At 57.8% G+C, this 23,050-nt stretch overlaps 1 protein-coding gene across 2 annotated transcripts in view; it reads right to left on the minus strand.

Moving 5' to 3' along the window:
- Window positions 1-23,050, minus strand: part of SHANK2 (SH3 and multiple ankyrin repeat domains 2) — a 457,530-nt gene that overhangs the window by 261,026 nt on the left and 173,454 nt on the right. Inside the window, exons 1-3 of one of the 2 annotated variants that reach the window (XM_068555087.1) lie at window positions 19,041-19,077; window positions 14,963-15,278; window positions 2,957-3,126 (exon numbers count right to left, since the gene is read on the minus strand). In XM_068555087.1, coding sequence (XP_068411188.1) covers window positions 2,957-3,126; window positions 14,963-15,278; window positions 19,041-19,077 — 523 coding nt within the window. Of the gene's footprint in view, window positions 1-2,956; window positions 3,127-14,962; window positions 15,279-19,040; window positions 19,078-23,050 lie in introns of those variants that run through there. The other variant, XM_068555086.1, reaches the window with a different exon arrangement.

Below are 23,050 nucleotides of genomic sequence, written 5' to 3' on the forward strand. Positions count from 1 at the left end.
AAAAGTCAAAATGGGGTCCAAATTCCATCCGGGCAGCGCCCAGTTCTTCAGCAGCCCAGAGACCATGTAAGGACAGGCTGCCCAGGCTCATAGCACAGTCAGGACACTGAGGCAGCCATGGAGTTCCTCCTCGCCACGACCTGAACTGAGCCCCTGTGTGCGCTGGATGGTGTCCCCCCGCCAAACCCCTATGTGGCAGTCCTAACCCCCAGAACCTCAGAATGTGGCTGTGTTTGGAGATGGGGGTCTTTAAAGAGGTGATTAAGGTAAAATGAGGTCACTAGAGTGAGTCCTAATCCCACAGGACTGGTGTCCTTATAAGAAGAGGAGAAAAGCACACAGACACACACAGAGGGACGACCCCGTGAGGACACAGGGAGAAGACGGCCATCTATACGCCAAGGAGAGAGGCCTCAGGAGGAACCAGCCTTGCCCACGCCTGGATCTCAGATTCCAGCCTCCAGGACTGGAGACAGTGAATCCCGAGGTTTAAACTGACCAGTCTGGGGAGCCTTGTTACAGCGGCCCGTGCTGACTCACACAATGGGATCTAACACCTTCGGCCCACAGTTGCTATGAGGTTTACAAGGAAAAACGTGTGACGTCCCCAAGCAGGGTGCCTGGTAAACAGCAGCTGCTAACAAGTCTCCACCTGTATCTCCTCTCTTATCATCTCTGATGTGTGGACAAGGACATGTGGTCCCCAGATATGAAGTGACTGGTCACTGGGTCACCGGGAAGGCTCCCCAGGCCCTTCCCAGCCCAGCCTGAAGCCCCACACGGGCCTGGAGGTGACAGCAAGGTGGATGGATGGACACACGGGGGACAAAAGCCCAGGGGTGTGGGCTCAGCAGATTTCAGAGCTGGGCTGGGCAGCGAGACCCGGTGCTCTTTGGTATTTGGTATTAAAATTCCAAATTGCAGGTCATGTGAGTGCTTACATTTATAATTTGAATGTTTATAATTTAAAAGTTAACAAAAATACTGTGTTAAACTACATAGGGACAATCAGGGACTCATGGGTATGATGCTCAAAGACCCCACTGAACCCCATCCAAGAAGGCAGCTACACACCCTGAATATGATGCAAAAAGGTACAGAACGTGGACAGAAGTAGACGGGCCTGGTGGGATGCATGCTTACCCGGGGGGAGAGGGGAGCAGAGCTGGATAGGGAAACCCCTTCTCCACGGCTTGTAGCCTGGACTAAGTATGGTCCCCACGGCAGGGCTGGCAGGGGAGGGGCACATGAGGAAAAACCTGTGTTCTGAGTGGCCTAAAGAACCAGAAGGATGGAGCCAGGAAACCAGGCACCCTGAAGAGAGTCGGGGTGTCCTCACAAGGGAAACAGCCAGGGAGGGGTGGCCAACTCAGGGCCCCCACCTCTCTGAAAAGATGCAGAGCAGCTCCGCTCAAGTCAGGGCCTGAGCTGTCACCCAGGCAACCCTCCAAAAAGAAAGAAAGCATGAACTGAAGCCATAATCTTCACAACTTAACACCCTGATGTCCAGAACGCAACAGAAGATGACCGGACACGCAAAGACCCAAGAGGATGGGGTCCATCCTCCAGAGAAGAGAAAACCACGTGAGCCTGACCCCAAAATGACCCTCATGGTGGGACTACAGACGGGGATTTTAGAGGGACGATGACACCCACCCACGATGTTGTAAAACAGCATGCGCATCCAAAGAGGGAAAATCTCAACAGAGCAATAGGAAGTCTTGGCAAATAGGAACTATAAAGAAATACATGTGGAAACCCTAGAATTTAAACGTGTCATTTCTGAAATTAAAAAATTCACAAGATGGACTTAACAGTGAAGGGGACATTTCAAAGGAAAGAGCAAGTGAACCTGAAAATAGACCAAAAGAAAGGACCTCAGGTTAAAAAAAAAATGATGGGAATAAAATAAACAGAGCCCCTGGGACATGCTGGTGCCACCAGACGGTCAAGTTTACATGCAGCTGGACTTCCAGAAGGAGTTGAAAGAGAGAATGGGTCTCCAGCCGTCCTCGGAAACTTGGAAAACCCAGGTGATGTTGGCCAGATTACTGCACGGTACGGAGGAAGAAGCAGGTCCTTACCAGCTCAGGGCCAGATGAACTTGAACCTGACCGACTGACCCCTAAGGGGCATACTTTCTTGCCCCTGCCATGCATCTTCCAAAAGCTGCCCTGCAGCGACAGGGCCAGGCATGGTGTGCCCTTTCCTGCTTCACCTGGTGAGCTCAGCTGCCCCCATGTGGCCTGCAGCCCGCACCTGTCACTTCTCTACCCTCCTCGTGTGGCCTCCAGCACCACAGGGCTCCTCTACAGCCACTGCCAACCTCCTGCACGTGCCTGCGCTAAACCCATCTTCCCTAGGGGCCTCACACACCTCATCTTCCTGCTCAGAAACCATCGCTGGCTCCCATCGCTGGCACTGCCCCTGGTCTAACTCCTGGCATGCATGGCAGCCCTCAAGGCTTTTCACCCACATCTCCCAGGATTCTGCTTTGGGCCTCCTTCCCTCTAACCCGGTGGAGCTCCTTCCTTGGAATGTCGCAGGCCCCCAGGCTGAACCATCCACCTGGATGCCCCTCCCTGAGCCCCGAGACGCGTCTGAGTCCGACCTGTGCTCGGCCCCATCCCAGCACCACCTCCCACCTCCTCCTGAGGCCCTGGGAGGTTTTCCAGATGGAAAAGAGCTGCCCGTCGACGCCCTCGCCTGCCCCTCCACTGCTTTTTCTGCAGTGGACTCCCGTCCCAGATATTCACGTGCTACCCTTCCTAATGGACATCAGAGTCGCCGCGGCCATGAGCGTCACTCTAATCCCCGTTCTGCCCTCCCAGGGCTCCGTATTTTCCACAGGGGGCCCCGCGGAAGCAATGCCCCGGACGCCGACACCCCAACGGGGATAAACTGAGGCTGAGGGGCCCCAGCCTGACCCCGCCCTGGAAGCAGAATGGACACTGACCTTTGACCCTGTCGCCACGGTGAAGGGGGATCTCGCCGTCGACCTGGGGCTGGTATGGCTTGACGACAACGAACAGCCTCCCGGGGACCGCGCTGTACAGCTTCCGCTTGGGCCCCGGGTACTCGAAGGCCGAGAGCACATCCTTGTTGGCGCCTGGCAGGAAAGCCGGACTGCAGGTGAGAGGGGGGCAGAGACAGAGAGGGAGGGTCACGGCCTGAGACAGAGCAGGGCACACTCCAGACCCTTGGCCCATCTGTTCATAACAAACGCTGAGCCCCGAGCAGTCACATCGGAGCTCCAGATTCTAGACGGGCCTGGAGACGTGAAAAGGCCCGGGGGGCAGCATTAGTGCTTAAAAGACTCAGGTTAATTCTGGCAGTTCTACTTCTGGGTAGGTACCCCAAAGAAGTGAAAGCATGGTGTCAAACAGATATTTGCACACCCACGTGCATAGCAGCATTATTCTCAAAAGATGGAAACGACCCAAGTCTCCACTGATGGATGAACGGATACCCAAAATGTGGTCCATCCACACAATGGAGTATTATTCAGCCTTAAAAAGGGAGGAGATTCTGGCACAGGTGACAACGTGGATGAAATTTGAGGACGTGATGCTAAATAAAGAAAGACAGTCACAGAAGGACAGATAACGAGTGATTCCACTTAGGGCAGGTACCTGGGGTACTGAAATTCATAAGCAGGATGCTGGGGGCCAGGGGCTGGGGGAGGGGGAGGGGGAGGGGAGGGGTAGTTTGCCTTTAATGGGGACAGAGTGTCAGTTTAGGAAGATGGGGATGGATGGTGGGAATGGTCGCACGACAACATGAATGTACTTAATGCCACTGAACTGCACACGTAAAAATGGGTAAGATGGTAAATTTCATGTGCATGTCTCAATTTAAAAAAAACTCCAGTGGAGGCAGCAATCAAGGCAGGCCCTGGGTCTCTGCCATTTTATCAGTCTCACTGTGAGCGCCAGCCACACCATGCGAGGAAACACCCGGAACCTACTGGCGAAAGCCTTCATTATCGCGGTGCAGGCAGCCCACGCCCAGCTGCCCTGGTGACATTTCACAAGCGGGACTTTAATTCTTTCCTGTTTTATGTGACTGTATCACAAAGAGCGTGCGTTTCTAGGCCAACTTCCCTGCCTGACAGTGAGTGTGGCCATCTAACTTACCGGGGCCCAACGGTGGGATATAAGAGAGACAGAGAGACACAGAGAGAGACAGAGGGAGACAGAGAGAGACAGATAGAGAGAGAGAGGCACGCGTTCCCAGAGAAACGTGCAAAGTGGTTTTCCGTGACAACATTCCCATGTCATTGTGATGGTTGATGGGTGACCCGGGTGACTCCTTCTGGAGAGAAGAGGGCACGTTCTTATCAATCATAATCTGGAGGAGTCATACTGAGCTCTCCTCCCATGGTGGGGTCTTTAGAAAAAACCCAGGCACGTGGATGAACCTGGGCAGGGATTTAGGGGTGACGGTCCAGAACCTCCCGGCCAGAAAGACAAGAAAAGCATTCACGGCCGGCCAGTGTCTCCCAAGAGGACACCCCGCCACGGGGAAGAGGAATATTAATAATACTTGGGGAAGGTTCCCGAGTCAGGGAGCCACCTCTGAGTCTCGGGAGGGGGGGCCACTCATGTCACCAATTCATGACCGTGAAGGGTGGGGTCCCCAGCTATGGTTCTCCTTTCAAACTACAGATGCCGTGGCCTGGGAGCCCACACAGGGAGCTTGAGCTTCCTGCGCGGAAGAAGTTCTCGCCTTTAGGTGTGAAACAGGCTTGCAGGGAAAATTCTAGAATATGATGTGACCATTCACTTTCGGGATTTAACGCGAACCCCCATGTTCCTTTTGTGCTGTGCTTTACCCACGTTGGCACCCCTGATAAATACCGTATGGTTTGCTTTATGCTGGTAAGAATTCATGTAAGCGTGACTGGGCTGTATTTTGTCATGCTTTTTACTTTTTCGCTCACGGTGATGATCTGGCCACAGGAACCCACGTCTACACACGGGACATGCTCAGTTTACACCCTAATTTATGCGAGTCAGGTGAGGAGAAGGATCGGCCGTCAGATCTGCCTGCCCGACCCCAAAGCCCAGAGCTCTCCCTAAACCACACGGAGCAGAGGACAGGCATGTGACCTTTCCCAGGTGCTCGCCTGGGCTCAGAGACACAGGGAGTTGACAAGCCACAGTCCTCATGGTCTCCTGTCCCCAGGGATGCCCCCTCTCTTGCCTCCTCGACCCCAGCCTTCCCTGACCAAGTTGAAGCCACAGACGGAGGTCACAGCATCCTGAGAAACAGGTGCCCCTGTAAACTCTGGCACCACCAGGCAGCCCTGCCCGGCGGCCTTACTGTCCCTCCCCACTTCCTTCTCCCCGCCCAGCCAGCTACAGATCGGCGTGCACAGATGGGAAAACCCACCCTGAGCGCCGGATGCTCCCTCTTGATGGATATCACTGATCCCCAAACATCCCAGGAGCCCAGAGCTGCGACGCCTGCAAGAGCCAGGTTGTGTGACCGCCTCTGGTCCAGAGGTGACAGTTGGCAAGGCAGCTGACTCCCAGAGAGGAAGGACAATCTGGGCCACCTGCCTGTGGTGGAAAAGAACCGGGGAAAGTAGAGCGGCCCTCAGAGTTCCCGCCTGCGAGGACGTCCCGCCAGCCTTCTGCATCAGGAAGGAGATCCATCCATTCAATGCGCCTCAACCCAGCCTTACTCGGAGCTCGGTGGGGGGGGCGGGCAGGGGGGAGACACGGGGGGCAGGGGGGAGACAGCGCCTTTGCCGCAAGGGGCTGAGCGTCAGCAGGGGTCTCCTCTCCGGCTCCCAGGCCAGGGGACAGTGAGTCCTGGTAACCAAGGGGGCTCAGTCCCTCGGCAACAGGGAAGTGTCCCTTGGGGCCACTCCACCTGAACTCAAGGGTTCAGAAGAGGCTTGGGGTCAGCAGAGGGCGTGCGGTCCAGGGGGGCACCCCACACCAGGCTCAGAAGGCCTCCTCTCCCCAGACCTCCAGAAGCAGTGCTTGGATCTCCCCCGATGCACCTGCCGTATCTGCACTGAGCGATGGCCGGGTGGGGCCCACCACACGGGGCTGCTAGGAGGATCACTGAGGGAAAACAGACAAAGCTCCCCCTCCCTGCCCCCCACCGGCTCTGTCACTGAAGCTTTGATGGCAGTTATCACTTCTGCATCTGACCATCTCCCAGGCTGGACCGGGAGCCATGCAACACAGGGCTATATCTCCACCATCTCCACGCCCCCATCCCTGGTTGGGGGTGCAGTAGTGGGTGCTCGGAAGTGCCTGATGCGTTAAACCCCAATAAGAGACTGCAGGTTGTCCTACCAAGGAGGTCACAAATGGGCCGCACGGACACTCCTGGACGGGATGTGTGGCTGCAGCAGACACCAGGGGCGATGAGCGGAAGGGCAGGTGGGCCCATGAGTTGGTCCCCAAGCACCAGAAGGGGAGATGACTCTGAGGGCAGCAGGGTAAGGCAGGTGGGCTTCTCCCCCAGGGGAGGGGGCAGGTCAAAGTCCAGAGAAAAGATAAGGATGGACCATGCTGATGATGGCTGGGGCAGGGCAGAGGGTAAGCAGCACAGCTGGGGCTGCCAGACCTGACTCCCAGCTGCTGGTTAGCTGCAGAAGCAGCTGCTATGCCCAGAGCTTCGGAACCACATGAGGAGCCCAACTTCTCAGGGAACCCCCTCCCCCCCCGCCACACACACAGTGGAACTGCTGCCGGGAGCCCCAGGACCCCATTGTGCGTAACCAACAACAATCAGCAAGGAGACTGCGTCCAACCTGCAAACTTGATCCTCAGGAGAAATCCATCCAGCTGCCCATCTCTCCACCCACCCACCCATCCATCATCCATCCAACCGTCTACTGACTCACCTATCCATCCATATACCCATCCATCCATAATGCACCGGACCATCCATCCACCATCCAGCCATCCATTCACCTATCCTTCTATCCACCCATCCACTCACTTATCCATCCATCCATCCATCTTACCACTTATACAAACATTTTGTATTCACTCATCCATCCAAATTTCAAAAGAACCCTGCCGGAAGCCCAGCTGATCACTTACTACCAGATGTTGGATAAGTCAGTTAACCACTGGAAGCCTCGGTTTCCCTGTATGATAAGAGGGGATGATCTGGAGAGACCTGAGAGTGAGTCAGCAGGAACCACTCTGCACAGGTGTGTGAACACTCAACGCGTCTGCTTCACTCTCTGCTTACCACTCTCTGCTTCAACTGGAAAGTGGGTGACAAGATGCATGTGTCAGCCAGCTGGTTTCAGCCGGCGCCAGAGTGTGTCACTGCGCAGAGAAGTCAAAGAGAACACAGCTCCGGTCTGGGAGTTCTGTTCCTTGAGCCGCTTTGCAGATGGTCAGCTCCCCCAACTCATCGGTCCAAGCCTGGAAAGGCTTTGTCTAAGAACAGGAAGAAATTGGTCCTTGAAGACCAGAGTGCGTCTACGGTTCTAGGTACCAGCAGTGATGTGTGGTCCACACAAACGCTGAAGCATCTTCTCATTCCAGGTTAATTTGAGCCTTGCAAAGTGCCATTTCACGAGTGGAAAAATGGAGGCTCCATAAATAGTGACCTGGGCGCAGAGATACAGAGCTGACCTCACATCCCAGCTCCCCGATCCCAGCTCAGGGCTCCCTGCAGGCTCCCTGCTCTGTGCGGTGACGAACCAGGTGACCATGACCTCCCTTGCCCCGTTTTATGAAATGCACCCTCTGCTGGGCCCTGCTCGCCCGTGGCAGCCCTCGACGGCAGCAGGGGGCCACAGCCCCCCAGTGGCTCCAGGTTGGCAGGGCCGTCCGCTCTTGGCGGCCAGGCTGGGCCCGTCCTGCCTGCACAGCGAGGATGGGTCTGAAGTTTCCTCCACCACAAACTGTCCACACTCTCCTTGTGTTCTGTCCAAGAACAGCCAGGAGGAATTCCAACTGCGTTGTTTTGGTGTGAGGGCTACATCACTGAATTGTCAATATCAGAAAACTGGTCGGCCGCGGGGTGACCTGGACATTTCCCAGCTATCCTGGATGAACAGGGATCTGCCTGCACATGGAACTTTCTCCGTTCGTTCCTTCGTCAGCCACTTACACATCCATCCACTCCTTCACCAGGCAAGTATTTAGTGGGTCTGCCGACACCCATGGACTTGAGACAGACTTGAGCCTCATGGGGGAGAAATACAAGTTGACAAGATGCTTTTCTGTGTGTCCGATGGGTCAGCACAGAGGCTGGGGTGACGGGGAGAGGGTGTGGGCTGCACGAAAGGCTCTGCTGGGACGTTTGGGGCAAACGTGATGCCACAGAGACCAGGGGCATGATTGGAGGGGTGCTGGGTCACCCTAGCTGGCCTGGAGACGGGGAGCCCTGTGTCCAGAGTGGTGGCAGAATCACAGATATGAAGAAGCAGAATCTCCCGGAGCTGGGGACCTGCTAGAAATCGGGGTGTCATCCAGGTTCCAGACTCACGTGGGATGGGTGGAAGGAGGCTGCTGGAGGGTTACCTGCTGGCGGCTCTGGCACAGGGTGGCACTTCCAACACAGAGGTCCCAAGCCCTGACCCCGCTGACAGCTGTGTCTTAAGCGTGGAAGCTCAGACTCCACGTCACCCCCTGTACCATCAGCGCTGTTTCCTCCTCTGCCTTCGGGCTGGGAAGAAATGCCAGAGCTCTCAGCCCGCACATCGCCCCGTGTGCCGTGGCGCCCTCCTGGGCTTCTGGGTTGCGTGCCCAGCCTCCGTGGCTCTGGTGCCAGCACCCCACATGCCACAGCCTCCCTGCAAGGTCCTGAGGAGGTGCTTCGGGGCTGGACAATCATTAGATGTCCCGTCCTGCTGGGGTGGCCAGTGTGCACGGGGGCTTTTGTGGACTCCAGAGAAGTGGGACTCCACCCCCGTGATCTCAGAAGCGTGCCCGTCTCAGAGCCCCCGCACTGTCCAGCTGCCCCGACACACTCCAGGACGGCCCCAGGCCACTGGCGTTGGGATTCTGCCTGTTTGCAAACCCAAGGCTCCAGGCGGCAGGGCGTGGGCACCTAGAGCCCCCGAGGGATGGGGAATAGTCTGGAATGTGCGTCCTTCCCTATACCTTCCAACACTCTGCTCCGGTCACACAGGACCCCTTGCCTCTCCCGGATGCCTGGCTGGCCCGTTTCTCCACCTCCGGAGCCCTCCTCCTCCGTGGGGGCCCCTCGTCTCCCCCAGGGAGGTCCGAGCCCTGACTTGTGTGAGCTCTGCCTCTGGGGGAGTCTCTTAGGGGCTCCCTGTCCTCGACCATGTCACCCCCGGGGCTGACATGTTTCCCGCCCTCATTTCTGGGGTATTCGCCTCTGCACAGTGAGCGCCTATCACAGGCTGGTCATTCATGCGTTTATGCCACCCGCTGAGAGAGCAAACACTAAACGTCCCCGGTGCAGAAGGACAGAAAGTGACAGGCAAGGGCAGCCCGTGTGTTGCCCGGACCCGATTCCTCAGCAGGCTGGATGCACCTGCTGCCCCGGGGTGCCCCCTTCACCTGGCCCCGCCTACCCGCCAGGTGGCCAGCTCCTCATGGACCCCCTACTCCTGACGTCCGGGTGACATGCGATTAGCACCCGGGGTCGGGCAGCGGGCAGGGTGGCGGGGGACAGCCCGACTCCACCCCTGCCCTGTCTGCTGACCCCCTCCCCCTTTCTGGGTCAGGACGGGCACATGGCGGGGAGCAGCGCCGCAGTTCTCACCGAGGAAACCAGGTCCCTGTGCCGCTGGGGGAGCACAGCTCTGGCATCCTGGTCCCTGTGTCCCCACGAGGCGGGACAAGGGTGCGTGGAGGTGGACAGGCATGAGCCAGAGGGACCCCACAGCGCCCTGTCACCCCCTGAGTCTGCCCAGATGGGGGCACATCCCCTGGAAGGGGTGTGCAGGGTGGGGTGGATTCCCACTGACCCAGACCCTCTGGGGACCCCCGCTCTGCCCATAGAGCCGAATTCAGGGAAACGAAAGCAACTTGGTTGAGAGACAGACTTTGGGAGCCCTTCCAGCTCAGCCCCTGCCCACGGGGGAGGTGGGTGCGTAGGACACACAGCCAGCCAGCCTCCCTGCCTGAACTCAGCAGGCTTTTCTCTCTGCCGAGCCGAACCCACCCTGGAACTGCTCCTTTGATGGGAGGGTGGCCGGCACGCCCCCTGGTGCCGGTGAGGCCAGGGCAGCCCTCAGGACTAGCTGCCCGAGCTTTGCAGAAATACGTCAAGAGCTGTTCCCAACCTGGCGAGAACAGGGCAGCTGGGAGGGATCCTAGGAGGACCCGCACTCCTCTCCACACTCAGGCGGTGGGTGATGGGACCACCCAGCGAAACCCCTTCTCAGGCCGGTTCTTAGCAACGTGGACCAGCCATGCCAGTGGGCGCCACTAGAGGGCGACTCAGGCAGGCGCATGCAGAGCCTCCAGGTGAGGCAGGGCACCGGGACAGGCTGCAGGCAGACGGGTTCCCGTCTGTTGTGGACCCTCTTCCCTCTTCTAATTTGCACTCAGGTTGGCTGGCTATCGAGGGCTGGCTCCACGTGGGAGGCTGCCCTGGCCCACAGCGCAGAGCCCAGGCCCGGGAGGAAGCTGCTCGGCCAGGGCTGGCAGGAGCCCAGGGATGGGTGTGCGGGGCTTGGGCGGCTGGGGAGCCCTCGGCCCCATCTCGTCAAGCCTACACCTGAGGGTTTGGCCCGAGGCCGGTTCTGGCCACGTGGAGGTGCCCATCACACTCCTGGCTGAGGCTTCTGGGGCCTCAGGTGGGCGTTTACGGGCTCTGTCTGAGGCAGGGGCGCTGAGCAGTCAGAATTCCCTGTGGGCAGCGAGAGAGGAAGGAGGGGGTGAGGTGGGGTGGGCAGCCAGAGGGAACCCCCGCCAGATGCTCAGGACGCTGGGACTCCCTCGACCTGGCTGACCTGACGCCCTCCACGTCCCCTGCCCCTTACTCTGCCCAAGCCGCAGCCGTCACCAGGATGACCTCCTCTGCAGCGGTCAGAGGGCCTTCCAAGATGCCCTTTACAATGATGACACTAAGGCAGCCAACACTTCCGTGGAACTTACACGGGTCTCAGCACGTGGCGGGTGCCACCTTCTGCATCATCCTCCTCCCAAACATATTAGGCCCCTTTTACATATGAGAAAACAGAGGCACAGAATGGTTACGTGACTTGTCTCAAGTCACACAGCAGGTAGGAGGCAGAGCTGGATGCAACTGGCGGTTTGGCAGCTACCCACTGAGACAGGATCCACAGACAGAGGGGTGCGCGTGGAGCTGGGGATCTCCCCTGCATGACTGGGGAGTATCCCAACCCACCTCTGGGTTCTGTGATAACCAGAAAGCACTCTGGGGGCACCTGGGCAGCCCCGAGGCTGGGAGCCGTGCCCTCCCTGCAAGGGTCCCCGTCTGTCCCAGGAAAGGGCTGGGCTCTGAGCTGTGAAGACAGAGACGGGATGGAGGGTTCAGCTGCCTCCTGGGCCCCCACAAGGCCCAGGGGCTGTGCTGTGGTACCCTGAGTGCAGGCACCCCGTCACTGGGGCTGCGTGTACGGCCGTGTCCACGCCTGAGCACAGGTGTGAAAGCAGAGAGCCTGCGTGTGGCTCAAATGCCACCATTATCCTGGCGACCATGGGGAGCCAGGGTGCCTGGCAGGTCCCTTTTGTGACATGGGAGTCTCGGGGGCAGGACCCAGCAACTCAAGGAACTCCTGTCAGGGCATAGCTGCTGTCACTGATGAGTGAGCAGATCCTGAGCCAGGCGGGCTCCCCACCTGACAGGGCCAGGCTGGCTTTGAAGGGGTGGGGAGGGAAGGAGGCCGGGAAATGGCAGCGAAGGCAGGGCCGACAGTCAGGACCACACGGCAAGGTGGGTGCTGGCAGGGCCGGGACAGCTCTCCCTGATGGGGACAGGCAGCCGGTCCGGTGTCGGCACTGAAAGTCCCATATCCGGGGCGAAGCACAGCCCGGGTGACAGGGAACGGGCCTGGCCATACGCCCGGCCTTGGGCTGGACACAGATTTGAGCTGCATCTCAGGGTCACCATGCACCGAGCACTTATTACATATGAGGACCGCCATGAAGCCACTCGTTCAGTCTAGAGAGCCACCAGGGAGCTGTTTCTTTATGATCCTCATGTTATAGTCACCAAAGGCGAAGCACAAAGCGTTAAGTGGCCCAGGAGGAGTCCAGGTGTGTGCTCGGGAAGCCCCGGCAGCAAGCACTCAGGACAGGCTGGAGCTGTGACCGTCTCACACACACGCACACCACACACACACATGCACACCCAGACATGAGTGCACACACACAGATGCACATACAGACACACAAGTCCATGCATACAGGCACACCATCACACACGAACACACACAAGTACACACACGCACACACCCAGACACACAAATGCACGCACACACACACATGCGTGCATATCCGGACACACGTGCACACATGGATGTGCAAGTGCACACACACAGGCACACAAGTCCACGCATACACACACACCATCACACAAATGCACACACACACAAACACAAATGCACACACGGACACAAAGACACACGGACACACAAGTGTGCACACACACACACACCCCCCACAGGACATCAGGGACAATCAGACGGGGTCCCTGCAACACACCAGCTGCTGTCCTCTCTGCACAGCAATATTTCATTTGCAGCTTTTGCAAGTCCCTGGCCACCCTGCCTTCGGTATCTTATTAGATTTTGTACTGGAGGAAGGGGACACACTCTCTTCAAAATTATAGTCATAATTCCAGCTAACGGTGTGAAGTGGAATTTGAGGCCTCGGGGGAACCCTTTAATTTAGCTTTACGCCGCTCGGCAGCACCTGGGACTTCTCCCTTGGGGTGACTCAGAGAGAGAATCTAGACCAGAGAAAGGATGGGCTCTCGGGTGTGAGAAGGAGACTCCAGGGGGGAAGTGCGGGTGGGCTCCAGCACCGATGTGGGCCGCGGGGCGCTGGCACAGAGAAGGGGCCAGGAGACCGGGGTCGCCAGAGGCCCGCTCTCCCCACGCCCTCACGGCTGCAGCCCGGACACCTGGCCTGCTGCCCCCGGTCACAGCAATCGGCCCGCTCCCAGGACCACGTGAAGCACTGAGCCCCCCACCCGGTCTGAGCCCGGCCGCCTCCCTGACATCCCCGATCGGAGCTGGGGGGCGTGGCATCGGGAGTGACCACGGCTGGCCAGACTCACCGCAGGAAGGCGTGGTGAGCCCAAGTGAACCGGGCACGGTGGGATGGGGAACCGGGTCACCAGGCGGAAGGCCGGACCAAAGGGGGCATTCAACCCTCACCAGAAACACCACGCCTGGCAGGACACACCGGTGTGCTGGCTCTCCCTGGGCCACCACGGGTGAGGACAGAGTTCAAAGAGGACAACCCTCCTGACCTGCCCCAGCTACATGACCCGGCCTCAGTGCTCTCATCTGGGAAATGGGAGGCTGCAGGGTCCTCTGTGGGGAACGAGCCAGGTGGGCTGAGGTGCACGGAGCAGTGTGTGGGTCCACGTGAGATTGCAGAGGCGGTGACGGGGTCGGAAAGGGTCACTGCTTTGGCTGCTTCAACCAGCACTGAGGCCCCAGTAACGAGCCCACCCCCAGGGAGTCTCATCCTGGCCTGACAAACTCTGAAGGCCACGTGAGGAGGTGGATAGTGTGCCCGGGAGCTGGAGCTCTGGGTGGGAATGCAGCCCCCCTGACCGCTGGGGAGACAGGGCAGTCAGGGGAGCGCCCGCGGCCCGAGTGAGATGCCCGAGGGGGGTCTATGCTCTGGCCTACGCTGGCCTTGTCTCCTCGTCTGGAAAGAGGACGGAACGGGGTTCCCGCCCCCTGGGCTGCTTCAGAGTCTTCCGAGACACTCCCCCTGCCCCTGCCTCGTGGGCAGACACAAGAGGACCAGCCGGGGCTGTTACTGAGTCTGGTGTGGGGGTCGTCAGGCTCCAGCACATGGACGTGGCCCCCTCGGAGCCTCACCTGTGCCAGGGTTTCTAGTGGCTACGAATGTGAGGGCTCATTCTGGCTAAGGTGCGTTGACAGTAAACATGGCCCCTGGAAGAACAACCTAAATATCTATCGACAGATGAATGGATAAAAGAAGATGTGGTATACATACACACAATGGAATATTACTCAGCCATAAAAAAGAATGAAATAATGCCATCTGCAGCTACATGGATGGGCCTAGAGATGATCACACTAAGTGAAATCAGTCAGAGAGAGAAAGACGGATACTGTATGTTATCATTTATAAGTGGGATCTGAAATGTGGCACAAACGAACCTATCTGTGAAGCAGAAACAGACTCATGGACATAGAGAACAGACTTGTGGTTGACGAGGGGGAGAGGGGTGGGGGAGGGAAGGACTGGGAGTTTGGGGTCAGCAGATGCAAACTATTATACATAGGACGGATGAACAACAAGGTCCTCCTATATAGCGCAGGGAACTATATCTAATCTCCTGGGATAAAGCATAATGGAAAAGAGCATGCAAAAAGAATATATATATGTACAACTGAGTCACTCTGTGGCACAGCAGAAATTAATACAACATTGTAAATCAACTGTACTTCAATAAAACAAACAAAGAAACAAAGAAAAAAGTGTCCGCTGGAGGAGCCCTCAGCCCAGGGCAGGCTGGTGCCCTTAGCTCCCTGTCTGTCCACACTTCACTGTTGAGACCCAGAAGCCAATGCACAGGGAAAGGAGATGGGCTCCAAACACCAGCAGCAGCCCAGGCCACCCCGGCTGCTCTCAGGTGATGGTCTGAGCCAGGGCAGTTGGCAGAATTTTGGTTTTCAAGTGTTCTTAACATCTGGGTTGGAATAAAACAGGTGTTCTGCTCAACCTCTGGCCCCGCCCTGAGTTCTAGAATCCAGGGCCTCCGAGCAAGGAGGTCTCCCTCTCTCTGGTCCCCACGGGAGCCCACCCACCCGGCCGCTCCTTACCCGACGTGCCAGGGCTGCCAGGGCCTCTTGCCATCCTCGCCGGTGCCGCCCAACCTGTTGAGCGAGGGGGATCGGCTGCGGGGCCCGGGGACGTAGCTCCCGAGGGTCTTCCCAGCCCCGTCGGGCCTGCTGGGCACCTGCTGCGGCAGCTGGGGCGAGAGGCTGCGGTGGGGGCTGGCCGAGCGGACGGCCCAGTCAGGCGCGCTGGCATTGAGGTTGTTGTCGCTGTTGGAACGCAGCAGGACCCGGGGGGCGGCCAGCGTGCTGGGGAGCCGTCGCCTGCGGTTGGAGTACGCCGGGGCCTCTCGGAAGGGCACTGCGTCGGAGAGAACGCGAGAGGCGGGTGAGGGCACGTCCAGCACCGTCATCGAGGACCCCAGCCACCAAGGACACGGACACTGTGAGTTCTGCACCGATCCCCCCATGGGACCCCGCCATGTGCAGAACTCACCCCGACACAGGAGCAGAGACGGGTGGAGACCAAGAGAGGCTTCCTTCCACGGAGGCTCAAGCCAGCACTTGAGATGGAAGGGACACAGGGTCCGACTTCCATCCGGGCGCCCAGGCCCTCAACAGCCCAGAGACCGTGTAAGGACGGGCCGCCCCGTCGCACATGACAGTCAGGACCCTGAGGCAGCCATGGAGTTCCTCCTCGCCACGACCTGAACTGAGCCCCTGTGTGGGCTGGATGGTGTCCCCCCACCAAACCCCTATGTGGAAGTCCTAACCCCTGGGACCTCAAAATGTGCCTGTATTTGGAGATGGGGGTCTTTAAAGAGGTGATGAAGGTAAAATGAGGTCACTAGGGTGGGTCCTAATCCCACAGGACTGGTGTTCTTATAAGAAGAGGAGGTCAGGACACAGACACACACAGAGGGACGACCCCATGAGGACACAGGGAGAAGACAGCCATCTACACGCTGAGGAGAGAGGCCTCAGGAGGGACCAGCCCTGCCCACACCTGGATCTCAGATTCCAGCCTCCAGGACTGGAGACAGGGATTGTCTGCGGTTTGAGCCGCCCAGACGCCCACAGCCCCCGGCTCTACTGGTGGGAATCAGTCTGTCCCAACCCCCACTGGGCTCCTTTCTCTACCCATCAAACCAGGACCTGGCTGCGTGAGACAGGAGGGGGTTGACAAGCCGCACCACGCTTCTTACAAAGTTCTAGACCAGAGGCAAGGCCCTCACTCTGTGAGATCAGTACACCCAGGGACTTGGAATGAGGACACTGCCCGCGGGAACCGTGAGGGCCGGAATCCACACGGCCGGTGCCCTGGGCCAGAAACAGAAAGTGTCCTTTCCAAGAAGAGGCATCTAAAGAAATGTAAGCCTCTGGGTTGCAAGGGAAGCGACACGCCAATTCCGGCAGCAAAGGACACGGACCTCCTTCGAGCTGGCTACCCCAGGCCGAGGCCCAATACACGAGGTTGTGCACACTTTGGCCAGAAGCCTGGGCTGCCAGTCTGCAAACCCGACCACAGGGCCACAGGAAACACACACCCTCCGGGAGGGCTGATCTGGACCTGGGGAAGCCAGCATCTCAGAGAATGGCACCAGCGGTTCAGGATGGAGTCCTGCACGATCCACCACCCCAGCTGCCCAAAGTCAGAGGTGGTGAAGTTCGTCATGGAAACCAAGTATAGCAGCCCCCTGCTGCCAGCCCACTCCCATGCTGGAGGGCAGGGCTGACGGGGACAGAGGTGGTGCTGGCAGGGCTCACGGGGGACAGAGGTGGTGCTGGCAGGGCTCACGGGGGACAGAGGTGGTGCTGGCAGGGCTGACAGGGACAGAGGTGGTGCTGGCAGAGCTCCACTGAGACAGCTGTGACCAAGTGCACCCCTTTGTCACCTCCCTGGGATGCAGGGCAGTCCTGGGAAAGCAGAGATGCGGCCAACCCAGGGAAACCACACAGAAATGTCACATGGCTTCCCGAGGACGCACACTCAGAATCCACATCTGGCTCCTACAGTCGTGAGAACTTGGAAATGACCCACCGGGGAGGTCACGCTCTTTCCAGCCGCACCCTCATGCCAACCTGCTTCCTCTGAAGGCTGTCTGTCAGGGCAAGAGACACTATCACTTGCATCCTCAAAGCAAAGGAACTCTTCAAAGCCTGGCGGGGAGGGAGATGGAGTAGGAAAGGCGTGCTCCGTGGACCCCTGTCTCCAGGGCCCAAGAGGCTGCCTTCTCCAGGGGTCGGCCCACTGAGGAATCAGCCCAGACCTTACCCCACCTCCTAGTAAAATCTCAATTTTGGGAAAAGTGCCGGGTTTGTGTTTGCTGGTCACCAGGGAGAACCTCATCCATGTCACTCCCTCTGTCAGTGTCGGATGGAGGCCAGAAGACTTCTGGAACGACAGAGGGTGATCTGAGCCCCGCCCGGCAGAGGAGTGGGAGGGGGGGAAGACCTTGCAAAGGACGGCGGTTCCAGGATCTCGGAAAGCAGCGAAGCTCTCCATTCACAGAGCCCGCTGGCTGCAGGACCACAGCACCAGGAGGAAGCCAGCCTCTCAGGCAGACGCTTGGGGTAGAGCCCCCTCGGCTTCCTGGCTCATTCTCCGCGCCCCCCACCCTAGGACAGGCCCGGGGGACCGGGGGGAGGGGGGAGGGGTCACGCCAGCTCAAAGGGGACACCCCGAGACCAGGAAACGGCCACACTCCATGACACGAACTTGGGCCGAGCCTCCCAGCTTCCCTGACCCTACGGCCAATTCTATTTTTCTGACCAATGGAACTGGGTACGTACAGTACTAACGCCCTTGACAGAAAGTGATGGAACTTGGGGGGGAGTCCTGCCAATGGCTAAGAAAGACTTACAAGGGAAGAAAAATCGAGGGAAGAAGAGAACAGAATGAACAGAAAACCATACCCCCAACTGAAACACTCATGCTGTGCACAGATTACAAAGATCAAAGTCCCAGAAGGTGAATCTGGGCTCATCATGTAAGCAAACGAGCACAGACAAAGTCTGTCTTTTCTAAACATTCCCAAGAACCAGGCGGAAGAGGTCTTTCTGAGAATGGTGACAATTCACATGGGGCAGCTGCCCTTGGAAGATTAAGGGATAAAAGAGCTGGGACTTTTGCAAATACACTCTGCCCTGAGGAGCCATTGACTTGCTCGGATGGAATCGCCTAGGTGACATCAGGGTGAACATTCTAATGAAAATTATCTCGCTTAATTATCAAGATTCACATTAAATTTGTTTCCTGTGCGGTGTAATTGGAAATTTCTTCCATGTTTATTTTATGGCTTGGGCTGGGAAATATCTTCCTAATCCCTCTAAACTCATGTCTTCATAAACCTCCTGATTTCATAAAACAAGAGCTCCCTGTCTGACAAACTAACTGGAACCAGCCGTGGAAATGTTGGGGGTTTTTGTGTGAAAAGGGTTAGAAATAACTCTTTTCCTGTCTGAAAATAATTAATATTCCACCCAACTGTTTCCTTCTTTCAGGCAATCTGCAAACTCTAAGTGGGTGGATATTTTCTTAGCTGTCTTCCATGCATTTACTTATACGTTTCTTTTCCACAATACAAATCACACAAGGTATGCAAAAAGCAGATGCACTTTTAAAGTCTACCGCGTTGCATTTCCCATCCGCTCCCTGAAACTGCAACCCCGGGGACGGCCAAGGACAGCCGAGCGGTGGTTTTGAAAGCGTCCACCCGGCCGGGGCGGCCAGCAGTGTCCTGACCTTCCTTACTCCTGCCCAAGTGCTCAATATCCTCCAGGTAGCGGACAGACTAGAGTCAAACTTCCTATTTTCCCCAGGACTTAGTTCCTAAACTGCCCTCTGGAAGCACCAGGGATGCACATGCCACAATTCTACAAAGGGGCTGGAGACTTAGAAAAAAAAAAAAACCAGCAAAAAAACCCCAGCACCTTCAAGTGGGTTAAAATTCCAGACCAACTGCAACAAAGCCCTATCACCCACCAGAGGTAATTATTCCCTTCCATGACGGGAATGAACAACCAGCAATTTTAGGAGGAACGGGAGGCCCCAGCTTCCCCGGAGAATCAGTAAGAAACGGCTCATTCCCGTGCACCACACACCCTACAGCTCGTTCCTTACCTTCCTTCTTGGTGAAGGCATTTAACAAAGACTTCATTTTCCCTCCGACTTCGGCAGTGGTCCGCTCATTATATAACCTTCTCGGATGGGAGGAAGGGGAGGAGGGCTGCCGGGCCCCTGGGCTCCGGAGCGGCTTGGACCCGGGGAGCGGTGGCGGGCCTCTGGGCACTGCCGGCTCCCGAGCACAGCTGGGCAGGGCAGACCCAGCATGCTGGTGACAAAGCCCACCCCATATTCTGCCTGTCAGCTGGGAGCCAACTGTGCGTAGACTGGGGCTGCTCTCAAAGCCCGCGGCCGCTCCCCGTGCCCGTCATGTGAGCGGTGCTACCCTGCTTTTGTGATCAGTGCCTCGGGGAGGAGGGTCAGCAGCGCACGCGGAAGGCATCGGTGAGCCGGAGCCCCCCCCCCCCCCCCCGCGACGATCCAAGGACCCTCCGGCTGGGGCTCCGGCCACTCCCGCTCAGAGGCGCCCGGGGCTACACAGCATGCACGGTGCTTCGCTGATTTTCATTTTAAAGAAGAAGCCAAGTGCTCTCGAATGCCGTTTGTCCGCCAGCTGATGTGGGGAGCCAGTCGAGGAGATAAAACATCCCGGTTCCAGATAAGCCGCGCGCCAGACCCGTGTTAACTGGGCGGCCGGTGCCAGCCCTCTGGAATTTCTGAACATGACCCAGATTTCCGCTGGCAAGAATCACACACAAGGACCCATTACTCCTCTGGCTCCCCGCCCCTCCCCCTTGGAGGTAATGACCCTGGAGAAAACAGGATTTCCACCCACCCTCTTTTTTTTTTTGAAACAAAAGAGAGATAAAACAAACTGCAGCCCAGCCACGGCTTGCCCTAATTCCAGGCAGTTGATAAAAATGAGCGTTTTCAGAGCCACGTTGCACATTTCTTACAGAGGTCCGGGAGACACAGGGAGAGGCGACAGGGAGAAAGTTCTGCCCTGCAGGAAACACAAAGGGAGGGGCCATGGCTGGCGAGCCCCATGGCAGGTGGAACGGGGTTATTTCTACACGAGGAGAAAGGTCTTTCCGAAAACTAAACGGGGCATCCCAGGGAGCGGGCTCTGCCACCCAACGCATCTGCTGCTGGGGCTGTAATTAAGTGTGTGTTTTTTCGGTTGCTAAGAGAACTGCTTCAGAAATTCGAAAAAAAAAAAAAGAGCGAGCGAGAGAGAGAAAGATGGGATGACATGAGGAAAAGCAACGGGAGCCTGTAAGTTGAATTCCATATGGTCGACATGCTTTGTGTCAACAAAAATGGCAGCGTAAGAAGCTCTGGGAGCATCTCCTCACAGGATGCCCAGGCTGGCGGGACGTCTCACCCAACGGTCTCTCCAGGGTGGCGAGAATGGAGACTGGGTGCCCTGTACCAGCCGAGCATTTGAGCACCGTCCTCCTTGCACTCCCACGACGCCCCATCACACAGCCCGGAGCTGCCTTCAAACCCCGCCCCAGGTGACCCTCCCCCGCCATGCCAGAGCCCAGGCCATTTCTGGGACCTGCTCCAGGAGACATTCGGCCGCGGGTGCAGTTTATCAACAAAGACCCCACGACCTGCCCCTCACCACTCACGTCCCTGGGGGACAGAGGTGGCGCTGGCACAGCTGGATGTCCTTGGACCTTGGTGCAAGGCTGAAAAGCTTCCAGAAGCATCTCTCTCGGATGCAGAAAGCGTCACCAACAAGGACACAGCTGCTTCCACTTGGGGAGCCTGCAGCTCTGCCACCGGGTTTATTCGCCAGGGGTCTTCAAGGTGGGGATGTCTAGCTTATCGGGGGTGTGTTGGCCGTCTGCCCCGGCTGGGACAAGGTGCCACAGTGACGGTGAAACTAGGGACGTCCCCCGGAGGCCGGGGCGCTGCCGTGTGGGTCCCGAGCACTCGCCCCGCCCAGGAAACCCTCTGGGGAGTGGGCGGCTCTGTGGTGCTCAGCCCTCCCTCCATCTGCTAGTGATCGATGCTGTCCCAAAGCGTGGGCCTCCTCCCGCACCAAGTCCCCACGACAATCTTTGTTCTGGCGCTGCCACCTTTGCTGTCAGCAGAGAGTGCCTGTGTTCCGGGGTTGATGGGCGGCGACCCCGCTGAAGGCCAGAGGTGCCGGGCCATCGCCGGCTCCCCCGCTGTGGACCTGGGGTGGAGCCCTTGCCCCCGTGCTGGGAGCAGAACCCGAGATGCCCAAAGAGCATTTACACGCGGCCCAGGTGGGACAGCCCCCGGCCCGCTGCCCCGTCACTGTGTTCGGAGTGACCTTCATGGTGCGTTTGTCCACAAGTAGGAGCAGAGTCTGGAAACCATGGGGCCCTCCCGGCTGCCCACCCGAGAGGTGAGCCTTGCTGAGACAGACCCTGTAACCAGGAAACAGGCTGGCTGGCCCCGGGCAGAGGGGCAGGCGGGGCTCTCCATCACCCCTCACCCCCCACCCAGGGTCCACGACCCAGCGCGCGTGTGGACCCGAGCTGTGCGGGCCCAGGGGATGCAGCAGTGGTCAGGACAGAGAAGATTCTGGCTCCCTCCCAGGCTGCATGAGGGACGGGGTGGGGGCATAAGAGCAGACTTTGGACATAACAGAATTTGAGGAACCCCAGGAAACACCCCTTAGCCAAAGGATTCCCATTCCAGACACCTTCAGTTCTTCTAATAAGCAGACAACTCTTCCAATCACCCTTCCAGGAATCTGAGCAAACAATTCACCAAGACTAGGAGCCAGAGCTTAGGTTCATGTGCAGACCTACTGTGTGCCCGGCCCCACGGACCAGGCTCTGCCCCACAGAAATCCTGCCGGGGTTTGGGGAGGAGGTGGTCTGTTCCTGACTTCACCCACCTCGCCCATGTAAAACCTCCTCGCCACTGGCAGGCATGCTCTCCTTGAATACTTCCAGCAACAGGGAGCTCACTACCTGTGTGCTGGCTCTGCACGCATGTGCACCAGTCTCCTTTCCTGTCACACAGACAACACGCCCGCACCTGCCACATACTAATTGGAAGGGAAAGCCGAGGCAGTCGAAGCACAGGCTTCATCCCAACAAATAAAGTAGGTTTGGAGGTGTCGGAGCCCAGCCCAAAGATGGCTAAGCTTTCCTCCCATCAACTCCTAGGCCCTTTCTTCCTACACGGGGTCCTTCACAGAGCATCCAAAGTGACTATCAGAGGCTGTGCTGGTCACATTCCTGCGGACTGAGGTTTGGTTTCAAATGGATTTCATTCCAAACGAGGGGGAGGAGGGAGAAGAAGAATTCTGGGTCCGAGCTGGGCTGGGGTGAGGCGGGTGGCAGGTGGCAGGGGGTGGGGACCGGGACGCTACCTGGTGAATCTGTCCACCTGCTCACCCACCCACCCACCTCAAAGGATAAGTGAGCATCTTTTGAGTTGGGGCCTGTTTGAAAGACATAAAGGCAGGAGGAGGGATTAGATGGAGGCCCCCCAAATCAGATAGCTTCCAGGAAGGAAGAAGGTCACCCCAGAATGAACCCCAAGCTGTCAGCCTTCTGGCCTGGCCCTTTAGCATCACCTCAGCCCCATCCAACCCGAGTCCAGTGCCAGGCCCTCGGCAAGAAGTAATAAATAAACGATGCGCGACACGGCCCCACCCTCCCGTCCACCCCACGCCCCCCCTACCCCGACCTGCACAGCTTTGGCCTCTGTGCCCCATGCCCCCCCTCGCTCTGACCGCCTCCCAAACCCTCGCTGCTGTCTAAGCCCTTCATCTGCCACGTCTTTTGACAACTGCCTGATAACAGGCTGAAAATAGTTTCATTTTTCCTATAAAAAAGGCTCTTCGCACCTCAGAACATTTCAAGACGCTCTGAAGTCCTGGCAGGGAGGAAGCGCCAGGTGTTATAAACAAGCCTGGTGAGAGTCTGCGGGGCCGGTGGGTCTCAGGAACATCGCCTGCTCGGCGTGGACAATCAGCCCACCTCTGCTCGCCGTGCCAGCCGGCGGGGAAAGAGCCCGATGAGGGGAAGTGGGCCAGCGTCTGATTTAGGGGCCGGCTCTGTGTCTTACTGCTT

This window comes from Eschrichtius robustus, chromosome 11 (assembly GCF_028021215.1).
Source record: "Eschrichtius robustus isolate mEscRob2 chromosome 11, mEscRob2.pri, whole genome shotgun sequence".
In the NCBI taxonomy this organism is placed as follows: Eukaryota; Metazoa; Chordata; class Mammalia; order Artiodactyla; family Eschrichtiidae; genus Eschrichtius; species Eschrichtius robustus.